Source organism: Electrona antarctica (assembly GCF_951216825.1).
Source record: "Electrona antarctica genome assembly, contig: scaffold_61, whole genome shotgun sequence".
NCBI classification, from domain to species: Eukaryota; Metazoa; Chordata; class Actinopteri; order Myctophiformes; family Myctophidae; genus Electrona; species Electrona antarctica.
In genome coordinates this window covers 556,157-570,506 of record NW_027638718.1, presented here as the reverse complement: position 1 = coordinate 570,506, position 14,350 = coordinate 556,157, and the positions used below count along the sequence as shown (strand labels likewise).

The following is a 14,350-nucleotide window of genomic DNA, read 5'->3' as shown; positions in this document are numbered from 1 at the left end:
TCCCCCTTATTTAATGGTGTGATTGGGTGGTCCCCCTTATTTAATGGTGTGATTGGGTGGTCCCCCTTATTTAATGGTGTGATTGGGTGGTCCCCCCTATTTAATGGTGTGATTGGGTGGCCCCCCCTATTTAATGGTGTGATTGGGTGGTCCCCCTATTTAATGGTGTGATTGGGTGGCCCCCCCTATTTAATGGTGTGATTGGGTGGTCCCCCTATTTAATGGTGTGATTGGGTGGCCCCCCCTATTTAATGGTGTGATTGGGTGCCCCCCCTATTTAATGGTGTGATTGGGTGGTCCCCCTATTTAATGGTGTGATTGGGTGGTCCCCCCTATTTAATGGTGTGTTTGGGTGGTCCCCCTTATTTATTGGTGTGATTGGGTGGTCCCCCTATTTAATGGTGTGATTGGGTGGTCCCCCCTATTTAATGGTGTGATTGGGTGGTCCCCCCTATTTAATGGTGTGATTGGGTGGTCCCCCCTATTTAATGGTGTGATTGGGTGGTCCCCCTATTTAATGGTGTGATTGGGTGGTCCCCCTATTTAATGGTGTGATTGGGTGGTCCCCCTATTTAATGGTGTGATTGGGTGGTCCCCCCTATTTAATGGTGTGATTGGGTGGTCCCCCTATTTAATGGTGTGATTGGGTGGTCCCCCTATTTAATGGTGTGATTGGGTGGTCCCCCCTATTTAATGGTGTGATTGGGTGGTCCCCCTATTTAATGGTGTGATTGGGTGGTCCCCCTATTTAATGGTGTGATTGGGTGGTCCCCCTTATTTAATGGTGTGATTGGGTGGTCCCCCTTATTTAATGGTGTGATTGGGTGGTCCCCTATTTAATGGTGTGATTGGGTGGTCCCCCTTATTTAATGGTGTGATTGGGTGGTCCCCCTTATTTAATGGTGTGATTGGGTGGTCCCTTATTTAATGGTGTGATTGGGTGGTCCCCCCTATTTAATGGTGTGATTGGGTGGTCCCCCTTATTTAATGGTGTGATTGGGTGGTCCCCCTATTTAATGGTGTGATTGGGTGGTCCCCCTTATTTAATGGTGTGATTGGGTGGTCCCCCTTATTTTATCTACTAATTGTATTGGCGTATTCTACTATTTTAACGGTTAGAATGCTCTTATTAATGTATTGAGATGACTGGACTGGACTATGACGGACTAACAGTGTTATGCCATGAAGTGTTTCTTTCTTTCTTTTCTCTCTGTTGATACTGCTGTGTTATGGATGCACTAAATGAAATGTCCTATATGTCTCATACAGTGACAATAAAGATCTTATCTTATCTATTAAGATCTACTCACTAGGAGTGTAATGATATAGTTTATTAAGTAACAACGTTTCGACCCTTACGGGTCTATGATATCATATACGCTTTTCGCTCCTATGCCACCAAAATGTGGAACGCCCTACCAACAGTCATTAAGACATGCGAATCCCTTGACTCCTTCAAAACCGCTCTCAAAGGGCACCTACGGACGGCTGCTATTCGAAACTGGCCCCCGAAAAATCTGAATCTGAATTCCTTTTCATTGGGAGCTGATCCACAGTGTGGACAACCCTTCCTTTTCATTGGGAGCTGATCCACAGTGTGGACAACCCTTCCTTTTCATTGGGAGCTGATCCACAGTGTGGACAACCCTTCCTTTTCATTGGGAGCTGATCCACAGTGTGGACAACCCTTCCTTTTCATTGGGAGCTGATCCACAGTGTGGACAACCCTTCCTTTTCATTGGGAGCTGATTACAGTGTGGACAACCCTTCCTTTTCATTGGGAGCTGATTACAGTGTGGACAACCCTTCCTTTTCATTGGGAGCTGATTACAGTGTGGACAACCCTTCCTTTTCATTGGGAGCTGATTACAGTGTGGACAACCCTTCCTTTTCATTGGGAGCTGATTACAGTGTGGACAACCCTTCCTTTTCATTGGGCGCTGATCCACAGTGTGGACAACCCTTCCTTTTCATTGGGAGCTGATCCACAGTGTGGACAACCCTTCCTTTTCATTGGGAGCTGATCCACAGTGTGGACAACCCTTCCTTTTCATTGGGAGCTGATTACAGTGTGGACAACCCTTCCTTTTCATTGGGAGCTGATTACAGTGTGGACAACCCTTCATTTTCATTGGGAGCTGATTACAGTGTGGACAACCCTTCATTTTCATTGGGAGCTGATTACAGTGTGGACAACCCTTCCTTTTCATTGGGAGCTGATTACAGTGTGGACAACCCTTCCTTTTCATTGGGAGCTGATTACAGTGTGGACAACCCTTCATTTTCATTGGGAGCTGATTACAGTGTGGACAACCCTTCCTTTTCATTGGGAGCTGATTACAGTGTGGACAACCCTTCCTTTTCATTGGGAGCTGATCCACAGTGTGGACAACCCTTCCTTTTCATTGGGAGCTGATTACAGTGTGGACAACCCTTCCTTTTCATTGGGAGCTGATCCACAGTGTGGAGATCTATATATATTTATAGAATTTCCTGGAGATGTGCGTGCTTCCTTTTGGATCCTATCTGTAACGATATAGTACCTAAATCGAAATTTTAATTTAGAAAAAAAACGAAGTATATCGATATGTAAACAGCAAAATATCGTATCGTTTGACCTTGTATCTTATCGTAATGCCAATGGAAATAATCCATTTAATCAATACTAAGTACTTGTGTACTTAGTTGTGTATTTAGCAATTTTAAGAAGAAAAAGGAAAAAGATGGGTTTAATTACCTTTCCATATCGCTACACTTGGTCTATTGATAAATGTGTGTATTCTGTGTGTTCATGTCAAGGTGTGGGTTTGTCCATAATGTGTGTATTCTCTGTGTTCATGTCAAGGTGTGGGTTTGTCCATAATGTGTGTATTCTCTGTGTTCATGTCAAGGTGAGGGTTTGTCCATAATGTGTGTATTCTGTGTGTTCATGTCAAGGTGAGGGTTTGTCCATAATGTGTGTATTCTCTGTGTTCATGTCAAGGTGTGGGTTTGTCCATAATGTGTGTATTCTCTGTGTTCATGTCAAGGTGTGGGTTTGTCCATAATGTGTGTATTCTCTGTGTTCATGTCAAGGTGTGGGTTTGTCCATAATGTGTGTATTCTCTGTGTTCATGTCAAGGTGTGGGTTTGTCCACAATGTGTTCAAATACAATGTCCATCTATTTGCCACAGAATCACCTTATTTACTCATTTATATCCATAATAATACATTATTTTCCTTAAAAAAAACCTGCACTATCCACACGTTTCACACAGATTTTATGTATTTGCTAAAATAGATGACTGTATTGATTTCAAATCATTGAATGGTATCTACTCACCTTGTGAAAGTAGATCTACTCACCTTGTGAAAGTAGATCTACTCACCTTGTGAAAGTAGATGTACTCACCTTGTGAAAGTAGAGGTATCCCTGGGTCAGCTCGTCCGATCCCTCTCCAGAGAAGATCACCACACTGTCCGTCTTCTCCTGGATGTACTTGGACACCAGGTACATTCCTAACATACAGATACATATTCACCCATTTTGACCTGAGATCAGATTCTAAAAATGTCTTCTACATCCTGACAGTTTTCTGAAAAAGCTATGTTTCTATGTCAGTCGTTCTTCGATTTTTCAAAAAAATAGCAGACCTACAAGCTTGTATCGCACCACATCTGCTATTTTTCAATAGCTAAAGCATAACATAATACCAACACCAAAAGGGGTTCCCGCCCAAAATGGGTTAAAACATTATGGCCCTGCCAGCGTGCTTTCTAGTCTAGAGGGGCGGGTAGCCTGGCCCAGCCAGCGTGCTTTCTGGTCTAGAGGGGCGGGTAGCCTGGCCCAGCCAGCGTGCTTTCTGGTCTAGAGGGGCGGGTAGCCTGGCCCAGCCAGCATGCTTTCTGGTCTAGAGGGGCAGGTAGCCTGGCCCAGCCAGCGTGCTTTCTGGTCTAGAGGGGCGGGTAGCCTGGCCCAGCCAGCATGCTTTCTGGTCTAGAGGGGCGGGTAGCCTGTCTGGTCATACTACTGTCTGGTCATACCCAATCAGACGCTGCTGTCTGGTCACACCCAATCAGATAATCTGTCAGGATTCCAGCAGCATTCCAACCAGCCAATCAGGTGGAAGAAGAGATTCCAGCAGCATTCAGTGTTTCGGCCAATCGATGGAGCCGGTGACCCGTGGACAGGAATGTGCTTGGAGCTGCATTCCTCTTCCACCTGATTGGTTCATTTGAATGCTGCTGGATTCTCTTCTTCCACCTGATTGGTTGGCTTGAATGTGGCCTGGGGATCACAAAGGCTCCACAAACTTCATTTCAATGAGACCTGCGTTTTTGCACGGAGCACTGGGGAGGAGGCCGCTATGGTGGTGATGTCATAGTGATGTCATAGTGATGTCATAGCTGTACTCACCCACAGAGGCCCGTATGGTGGTGATGTCATAGCTCTCCAGGTGGAAGATGACATCATCGACGGCGCGGATTCCCTCCTCGGCCGTGAAGTTCACCTCGTGGTGTTCGCTGCCGATGTGGGCGGCGACCTGATGATATCATTAAAATATGACATTATAATATCTGACAATGGCGACGCGTTGTGAGCTTGTAGATCTGCTATTTTCAGCATGCAACCAAGTGTAAAATGACTTATACCGGATCTCTTGTCCACTAGTCCCTTCCTAACATTTTAGTCTAGTATTTATTTGTTGACGAAATTGTCAATATATTTAGTCTTATAGTTTTAGTCATCATAGCTTTTTTTTCATTTAGTTTCCATTTAGGTTTCGTCAGTGAAAAAAGGTAGTCGACGAACATTTTTCGTCATAGTTTTAGTCGACCAAAACAACCCTGGCGGCGACCTGATGGTGTCATCATAACATGTCATTGTATTATCTAACCTGACTGAGGAACAGTGCGTCGTTATAATTAACCCTTTGACCGCCCAGCCACGCAGCGGGTGGCTCACCTTGCGAGCAGCCAGGATGTCGGGGCTGTCCTCCGAGCCGATGGCGAAGGTCTGCACCGGGTACGGGAGCTTCTCCTCCTTGGCCAGCTTGACCAGAGTAGCAGCAACCAGGCTGGAGTCCAGACCGCCTGGAACACACACACACTATCACAGTTTGACCAGACTGGAGTCCAGACCGCCTGGAACACACACACACTATCACAGTTTGACCAGACTGGAGTCCAGACCGCCTGGAACACACACACACTAATACAGTTTGACCAGACTGGAGTCCAGACCTCCTGGAACACACACACTAATACAGTTTGACCAGACTGGAGTCCAGACCGCCTGGAACACACACACTATTACAGTTTGACCAGGCTGGAGTCCAGACCTCCTGGAACACACACACACTAATACAGTTTGACCAGACTGGAGTCCAGACCGCCTGGAACACACACACACTAATACAGTTTGACCAGGCTGGAGTCCAGACCTCCTGGAACACACACACTAATACAGTTTGACCAGGCTGGAGTCCAGACCGCCTGGAACACACACACTATTACAGTTTGACCAGGCTGGAGTCCAGACCTCCTGGAACACACACACACTAATACAGTTTGACCAGACTGGAGTCCAGACCGCCTGGAGGCTGGAACACACACACACTAATACAGTTTGACCAGACTGGAGTCCAGACCGCCTGGAGGCTGGAACACACACACACTAATACAGTTTGACCAGACTGGAGTCCAGACCGCCTGGAACACACACACTATCACAGTTTGACCAGACTGGAGTCCAGACCGCCTGGAACACACACACACTAATACAGTTTGACCAGACTGGAGTCCAGACCGCCTGGAACACACACACTATCACAGTTTGACCAGGCTGGAGTCCAGACCGCCTGGAACACACACACACTATCACAGTTTGACCAGACTGGAGTCCAGACCGCCTGGAACACACACACTATCACAGTTTGACCAGACTGGAGTCCAGACCGCCTGGAACACACACACACTATCACAGTTTGACCAGACTGGAGTCCAGACCACCTGGAACACACACACACTATCACAGTTTGACCAGGCTGGAGTCCAGACCGCCTGGAACACACACACACTATCACAGTTTGACCAGACTGGAGTCCAGACCACCTGGAACACACACACTAATACAGTTTGACCAGGCTGGAGTCCAGACCACCTGGAACACACACACTAATACAGTTTGACCAGACTGGAGTCCAGACCGCCTGGAGGCTGGAACACACACACACTATCACAGTTTGACCAGGCTGGAGTCTAGACCAGCTGGACCTGAGAGGAGACAGTTTACCTGAGAGCAGACAGCCGATCCTCCTGTGGGCCATGAGGCGTTTCCGCACAGCGTTCTCAAACAGCAACCGGATGTTCCGTTTCACCGTTTCTTCATCAAAACCTGGACAGATTATAACATACGGTAATTCACACACACATTCACACACCTTTACATAGATTGTGCATTACATTCACCCATTCACACACACATACCTTTACATAGATTGTGCATTGCATTCACCCATTCACACACACATTCACACCTTTACATAGATTGTGCATTACATTCACCCATTCACACACACATTCACACACCTTTACATAGATTGTGCATTACATTCACCCATTCACACAAACATTCACACACCTTTGCATAGATTGTGCATTACATTCACCCATTCACACACACATTCACACACCTTTACATAGATTGTGCATTACATTCACACACACACCTTTACATAGATTGTGCATTACATTCACCCATTCACACAAACATTCACACACCTTTGCATAGATTGTGCATTACATTCACCCATTCACACACACATTCACACTTTTACATAGATTGTGCATTACATTCACCCATTCACACACACATTCACACACTGATGCCGATGAGGAAACCATGCAAGGCACCAACCTGCACATCAGGAGCAATTAGGTTTTCAGAGTCTTGCTCAAGGACACTTCGACACTAACTCTGGGGGAGCCCACGGTGTTCGAACCGGGAACCTTGCGGTTACCATCCGGCCACTCTACCGCTGACCCACCGCCGCCCCGTAACACTTGACCTAGTCCTGACGACCAATGTCTCTCTGCATTCTATGATCCTATAGTTTACTGTCTCTCTGCATTCTATGATCCTATAGTTTACTGAGACGCTACACTGTCTCTCTGCATTCTATGATCCTATAGTTTACTGTCTCTCTGCATTCTATGATCCTATAGTTTACTGTCTCTCTGCATTCTATGATCCTATAGTTTACTGTCTCTCTGCATTCTATGATCCTATAGTTTACTGTCTCTCTGCATTCTATGATCCTATAGTTTACTGAGACGCTACACTGTCTCTCTGCATTCTATGATCCTATAGTTTACTGAGACGCTACACTGTCTCTCTGCATTCTATGATCCTATAGTTTACTGAGACGCTACACTGTCTCTCTGCATTCTATGATCCTATAGTTTACTGTCTCTCTGCATTCTATGATCCTATAGTTTACTGTCTCTCTGCATTCTATGATCCTATAGTTTACTGAGACGCTACGCTGTCTCTCTGCTACCTCTGTTCAGGTTGTCCACTGTGTCGCAGAGGGCGTGGCGGTGATGTCATACAGGGCGTGGCGGTGATGTCATACAGGGCGTGGCGGTGATGTCATACAGGGCGTGGCCGTGATGTCATACAGGGCGTGGCGGTGATGTCATACAGGGCGTGGCGGTGATGTCATACAGGGCGTGGCGGTGATGTCATACCTGTGTTCAGGTTGTCCACGGTGTCGTAGAGGGCGTGGCTTGGCTCCTGGGTGCAGCAGTGGAACTCCTCCCACTGCACTGACTCCACCTTCCCGTTGGACTTCAGATTAAAAGTCTCCACATGGCCCGGCATGAACGGCACGATGGAGGCCGGGGTGGACATGGAGTGGGTGATCTCTGTCAGGCCTGTCACACACCATATAAGGACATGTCAGGCCTGTCACACACCATATAAGGACATGTCAGGCCTGTCACACACCATATAAGGACATGTCAGGCCTGTCACACACCATATAAGGACATGTCAGGCCTGTCACACACCATATAAGGACATGTCAGGCCTGTCACACACCATATAAGGACATGTCAGGCCTGTCACACACACCATATAAGGACATGTCAGGCCTGTCACACACCATATAAGGACATGTCAGGCCTGTCACACACCATATAAGGACATGTCAGGCCTGTCACACACCATATAAGGACATGTCAGGCCTGTCACACACCATATAAGGACATGTCAGGCCTGTCACACACCATATAAGGACATGTCAGGCCTGTCACACACCATATAAGGACATGTCAGGCCTGTCACACACACCATATAAGGACATGTCAGGCCTGTCACACACCATATAAGGACATGTCAGGCCTGTCACACACCATATAAGGACATGTCAGGCCTGTCACACACCATATAAGGACATGTCAGGCCTGTCACACGCCATATAAGGACATGTCAGGCCTGTCACACACACCATATAAGGACATGTCAGGCCTGTCACACACCATATAAGGACATGTCAGGCCTGTCACACGCCATATAAGGACATGTCAGGCCTGTCACACACTATATAAGGACATGTCAGGCCTGTCACACACCATATAAGGACATGTCAGGCCTGTCACACGCCATATAAGGACATGGCAGGCCTGTCACACACCATATAAGGACATGTCAGGCCTGTCACACACCATATAAGGACATGTCAGGCCTGTCACACACCATATAAGGACATGTCAGGCCTGTCACACGCCATATAAGGACATGTCAGGCCTGTCACACACCATATAAGGACATGTCAGGCCTGTCACACGCCATATAAGGACATTAGGGAACAACATGGATCTCTGTCAGACCTGAATGATTATATAAGATAATCAACTTAAAAATCTCAAAATGGCTCAGAAAGACCTCACAGAAACTCTAGTATTAAAGGAAGTTGTAATAAAAAGTACATTTCACTCTAAAAGCGTCATGGGGACATGTTCAGGTCTATCTGGCTCCTCTGTTTTTCACCGTTTGAAACGCAGAGGAAGGCCTGCGTGCAGAAACACGTTCGTTGCTCTAGATCAGGGGTTCTCCACACGTGGGTCGCGACCCCTCGGGGGGTCGCCAAATTATTTTGGGGGGTCCCCAAATAATAAAAAAATTAAAAAAAATGTCTTGAAAATGTAAATGAAGAGTTTACATTTAGTACACATAGTAGCTGCGACACGTTGTGAGCTTGTAGATCTGCTATTTTTTAGCAAGTGTAAAATCAGCCATTACAACAGCATCAAGGCCCGACAAAATACATTTTAGTCGACTAAACTGACTGACTGACTGACCTTTGGCCTCTGAGGCGACCGCCAGACACCCGTCGTCGGTCAGCAGCTTGAAGAGAGGCCGGACGCCGTAGGTGTCGCGGCCCAGGAACACCTTCTTGTTGGCTGTGTCCAGCAGGATGAAGGCGAACACGCCGTCCAACATGGATGCCATCTTCTGCACGCCGAAGCGGTCGTACAGGTGGAGCAGGACCTCGCCGTCCACCTTGGTCTGGTGCTCGAACGCAAACTGCTTCTTTAGCTGGAGGAGGGAGAGAAGACATCACACCTGTGTGAAGTGAGGGGCGCTCTTATCAAACTGCTTCTTTAGCTGGAGGAGGGAGAGAAGACATCACACCTGTGTGAAGTGAGGGGCGCTCTTATCAAACTGCTTCTTTAGCTGGAGGAGGGAGAGAAGACATCACACCTGTGTGAAGTGAGGGGCGCTCTTATCAAACTGCTTCTTTAGCTGGAGGAGGGAGAGAAGACATCACACCTGTGTGAAGTGAGGGGCGCTCTTATCAAACTGCTTCTTTAGCTGGAGGAGGGAGAGAAGACATCACACCTGTGTGAAGTGAGGGGCGCTCTTATCAAACTGCTTCTTTAGCTGGAGGAGGGAGAGAAGACATCACACCTGTGTGAAGTGAGGGGCGCTCTTATCAAACTGCTTCTTTAGCTGGAGGAGGGAGAGAAGACATCACACCTGTGTGAAGTGAGGGGCGCTCTTATCAAACTGCTTCTTTAGCTGGAGGAGGGAGAGAAGACATCACACCTGTGTGAAGTGAGGGGCGCTCTTATCAAACTGCTTCTTTAGCTGGAGGAGGGAGAGAAGACATCACACCTGTGTGAAGTGAGGGGCGCTCTTATCAAACTGCTTCTTTAGCTGGAGGAGGGAGAGAAGACATCACACCTGTGTGAAGTGAGGGGCGCTCTTATCATCATGCGTCATCCATTCATTGTCAATGGGACTTTAATCTTTGTGTAGGATGAAAATAGCCGATTTGCTCGTTTACATAATTATGACGTAAATTCTCCATCCATTGTCAATGGCATTTAATGTTTGTGTAAGACGAAAATCTACACTATAGCTGGATATAGGAGGGGCTAGCACCCCCCTATTACCTCCCCCTAAAAAATACTGGAGAAATTACACCAGGGAGGAGGAGGGGCCAAAAACAGTAATTGACCTATAGCTAAGCCCCTCCCCAAACTGCTATGGTCCAATCACAGCTAAGCATAACATGGGTTAGACAAACCTCTCCACCAATAGTTTTACTATATGATAAAACATTGTTTTAAAATAGAAATGTCACACACATATTTGTCCAGTGCTACGGCAGGCCTTGTTGATGGATTTGGAAGAGAAAAATGAACCAGCATTTAATGTGTTAAAATCCATGATATTTACATTGGAATGAATGAGCCTGAGGCTGGAAAGTGTCCAAGTGGGAGTGTCCAAGTGGGAGAGGGCGGGGCTTAGCTAAAGGTGAATTGGGAGTAATTCCACCGTGGTAGCGCGCCACTCTGTATTTAGCTATACTTTAGAATCAACCTGGGGGAATCAACCTGGGGACCACCACCCTGACTGAGAATCAACCTGGGGACCACCACCCTGACTGAGAATCAACCTGGGGACCACCACCCTGACTGAGAATCAACCTGGGGACCACCACCCTGACTGAGAATCAACCTGGGGACCACCACCCTGACTGAGAATCAACCTGGGGACCACCACCCTGACTGAGAATCAACCTGGGGACCACCACCCTGACTGAGAATCAACCTGGGGACCACCACCCTGACTGAGAATCAACCTGGGGACCACCACCCTGACTGAGAATCAACCTGGGGACCACCACCCTGACTGAGAATCAACCTGGGGACCACTGCTGTTTAAAATTAACCTTCCATATTAAAATCATGTTGCTATTGTAACTTACTGTATGTATGAGCGAGCAGACACATGCAATGAATTATGGGCACATTTCCTTATAATGGTGACTCAACCAGGCAATCCGGTAGTTTGTCTAAATTAAAATACAAATCTTCACTTTCCTACATTACTGCATGGTCAGGGACCACATGCAATACCTTCACAGGACCACCAGTGGTCCACGGACCACCTGTTGAAAACCCTTCACAGGACCACCAGTGGTCCACGGACCACCTGTTGAAAACCCATGCTTTAAAACACCAAAAGGGGTTCCCGCCCAGAATGGGTTAATATTTACCGTGAGGTGGTTGTAAATCTCCCCGTTGTAGCACAGCCACAGGTAGGGGAACTTCTTGACCCTCATTGGCTGCATCCCGTACAGCTGGTCCACGATGGCCAATCGGTGGAAGCCGAAGCAGCAGTTGGTGTAGCCGTTGACGTTCTCGAAGCGGAAGGCGTCGGGGCCGCGGTGGGCGATCTTCATGGCGCTGGTGCACTGAACCGACAGGCACTCATCACTGCCGAACAACGCCCAGATGCCACACATCTCTGAGGAGGGGGGGGGGGGAGGACAGGAGACAGGCGGGGGGGGGGGGGGGGGGGGGGGGGAGACATTTATAACATCAGTTTCTACATGCTGGGGACCCATACTCAACATTTCTAACATCAGGGAAAGCAACTGGTCGGAATAACGTGTTCCTTCCACGCGCTACGTCCGGCCGGGGAAACTCCCGCCTGTCAGGTGAAAAGAAGCAGCGTCGACTCCTCATGCATAGAAGGAAGCATGTGGTCAGTCCGCTGCCCCCCCCCCCAGGATTACATTAGATAATTGACACTGGGTGGAAATAAATGGGTTGCAAAATCATGGGATAAAAATTAAATTACAAAAACAAACAATGGGGCTCTATGGGCTGGCAAGTCGACTAAATAGGCTACAAGTGGTGGTCGCGCACACACGCACGAGCACACACACACACACACACACACACACACACACACACACACCCTTGTGTATATGGTGTAGGTGTAGGATATGACAGGACCACAATAGAAACAAGCCACCAATAATTATAATAACAACAACAACAACAACAATGACAACATATTAAATCAATCAATCAGTGTGATTAACTACCGGCTACAATGTGTCCCATATGTTACAGTCTTGTGTCCATCCGGTCACAGACCACGTGCTCCTCCTCCTCCTATAGCAGCACGTGGTTCATTCAGTCTGACACATTGTAACCACCATGTGTAGCTACTAACTATATACACTAATGTCGCTTTAAAAAAAGAACAGATCTACAAGCTCACAGCGCGTCGCGATAATTTTTGTTTGGGGGGGGCGAGCGTCGTGCACGCGCGCAGCTATAATGTACATTTTAAGTAACGTTACTTTACCACAACATATGAGCTGACGGCATGCTGTCCATGCGCGCGCACACACACACACACTTCCTATAGATTCAGGTGTAAACGCTCCGTTAAAACATGTATAATCTATAAATGACAGCATGTTTTGCCCTGTTTGGAGACACACTGTGACGCAATGAAGTCCTACCTTAATGATCGGAGGGTTTCCTTTAATCCCGACAGAAAAGATTAAAGATTAAAAGCAGTTTTTTTTTGTTTTGTTTTTTAGAGGTTTGGTTTTTTGACTCCTTCTCCCAACCGGCAGGATGACACACTGAGGCTGATGCTCTGTCATCCCATGGCCCGGGAGGACGGGCCCGCGCGCTCTGATTGGCTGCCTGTGTGAAGCGTCACTCCGCTGTGTAGTGCAATGTTGCATCATTAAGTGCTGCAACTTTTTCATGTCAAGGACCCCCGCATTGACACTCATTATTAGCCCCGCGGACCCCCCATTTGAAGAGATATGCCAGGGACCCCCATTTGAATAGATATGCCAGGGACCCCCATTTGAATCCCCCCACCGCCCACCCCTTTTTTTCCCTCACTGTATATGTTTCTTTTCCCTTTTTACCTCCTTTATGATGAATTCCTGTTCTGTCCTTTGTCTATATAGAAGTGTCTATTTGTACGTCTCTAAATGTTTTTGATGAATTGAACATTGTGGACCCTATTGTAAACAAGTGTAATGCTTAATTGGGTCGTCCACTCACAGTTAACAGCCTTTGTATTGAGTTTGTGCTTGAAATGTACTGTAATTCTGCAAACTGTTAATACATTTTTCAATCAATCAATCAATGAATAGATATGTCAGGCACCCCCATGAGAGAAGGTTTTCTACGGCTCTAGCAGTGATTCTCAACCTGTTTAATTTCAAGGACCCCCAGTTTGACATGCATTAGTCTACGGACCCCCATTTCATGACATTTCAATCTCTGGGACCCCCAATATTAATATTTAATTATGATATAATGTACAAATTAATATTTAATTATATGATAGCCTATAATATCAAAAAAATAATATTTAATTATATGATATATCAAAAAATAAATATTTAATGATATCATGTACTACGTTTAATACATATTCTTTATAGTTTTTCATTTTCTCATGACAAAAACTCAAACAGATCCATGCATTCAAGTCTCCATGGGGTGAGTACCGAGTAATCGTTAGAAAAAAGGTAATTTGGAGGGTGAACTATTAACTATAATTTGATATTTACAATGTAGTCATTTATCAGACACAACACATGGTATAGGTAATATATCAAATACATAGAAATAGTCTTCAAGGATCATAAGAACCTAACCTAGCATCTGTCTAACAGTAGACCAGTAAGACGCGTAAACGCGGGAAGCGAACAAAGCTGTTGTGGCAGTCTGACATACACACACACACACACACAGTTGTTTTGACCATCTTCTAGTTAGTGCTCACTTCGTTCGCAATCACTTCGTTCGCAAATATCTGAACAATGGAACTATATAAAGTAGGTAGCCTATATAGCAGGGCTAGGCATTAACATTTTGAGGCCCTTGTCCTTCGGGACAAGTACATTTCACTTGTCCGGACACAAAAGTCACTTGTCCGGAGCGCGAGCACACACACAAATACATTTTAAATCAACTAACTAAGTTAGTTTGGGGAACACCTGTTTGAAACTTTGAATATTAGATGAA

General features: G+C 46.4%; 1 protein-coding gene across 2 annotated transcripts in view; it reads right to left on the bottom strand.

Annotated features, from left to right (window-relative positions):
* asns (asparagine synthetase) overlaps positions 1-12,955 on the bottom strand; it is a 42,715-nt gene extending 29,760 nt beyond the window's left edge. The window contains exons 1-8 of one of the 2 annotated variants that reach the window (XM_079530695.1): positions 12,817-12,955; positions 11,554-11,804; positions 9,347-9,584; positions 7,733-7,918; positions 6,276-6,377; positions 4,947-5,074; positions 4,398-4,524; positions 3,393-3,499 (exon numbers count right to left, since the gene is read on the bottom strand). In XM_079530695.1, coding sequence (XP_079386821.1) covers positions 3,393-3,499; positions 4,398-4,524; positions 4,947-5,074; positions 6,276-6,377; positions 7,733-7,918; positions 9,347-9,584; positions 11,554-11,802 — 1,137 coding nt within the window. In that variant the 5' untranslated portion in view covers positions 11,803-11,804; positions 12,817-12,955. Of the gene's footprint in view, positions 1-3,392; positions 3,500-4,397; positions 4,525-4,946; positions 5,075-6,275; positions 6,378-7,732; positions 7,919-9,346; positions 9,585-11,553; positions 11,805-12,390; positions 12,488-12,816 lie in introns of those variants that run through there. The other variant, XM_079530694.1, reaches the window with a different exon arrangement.
* Between the last annotated feature and the right edge of the window lie 1,395 nt (positions 12,956-14,350).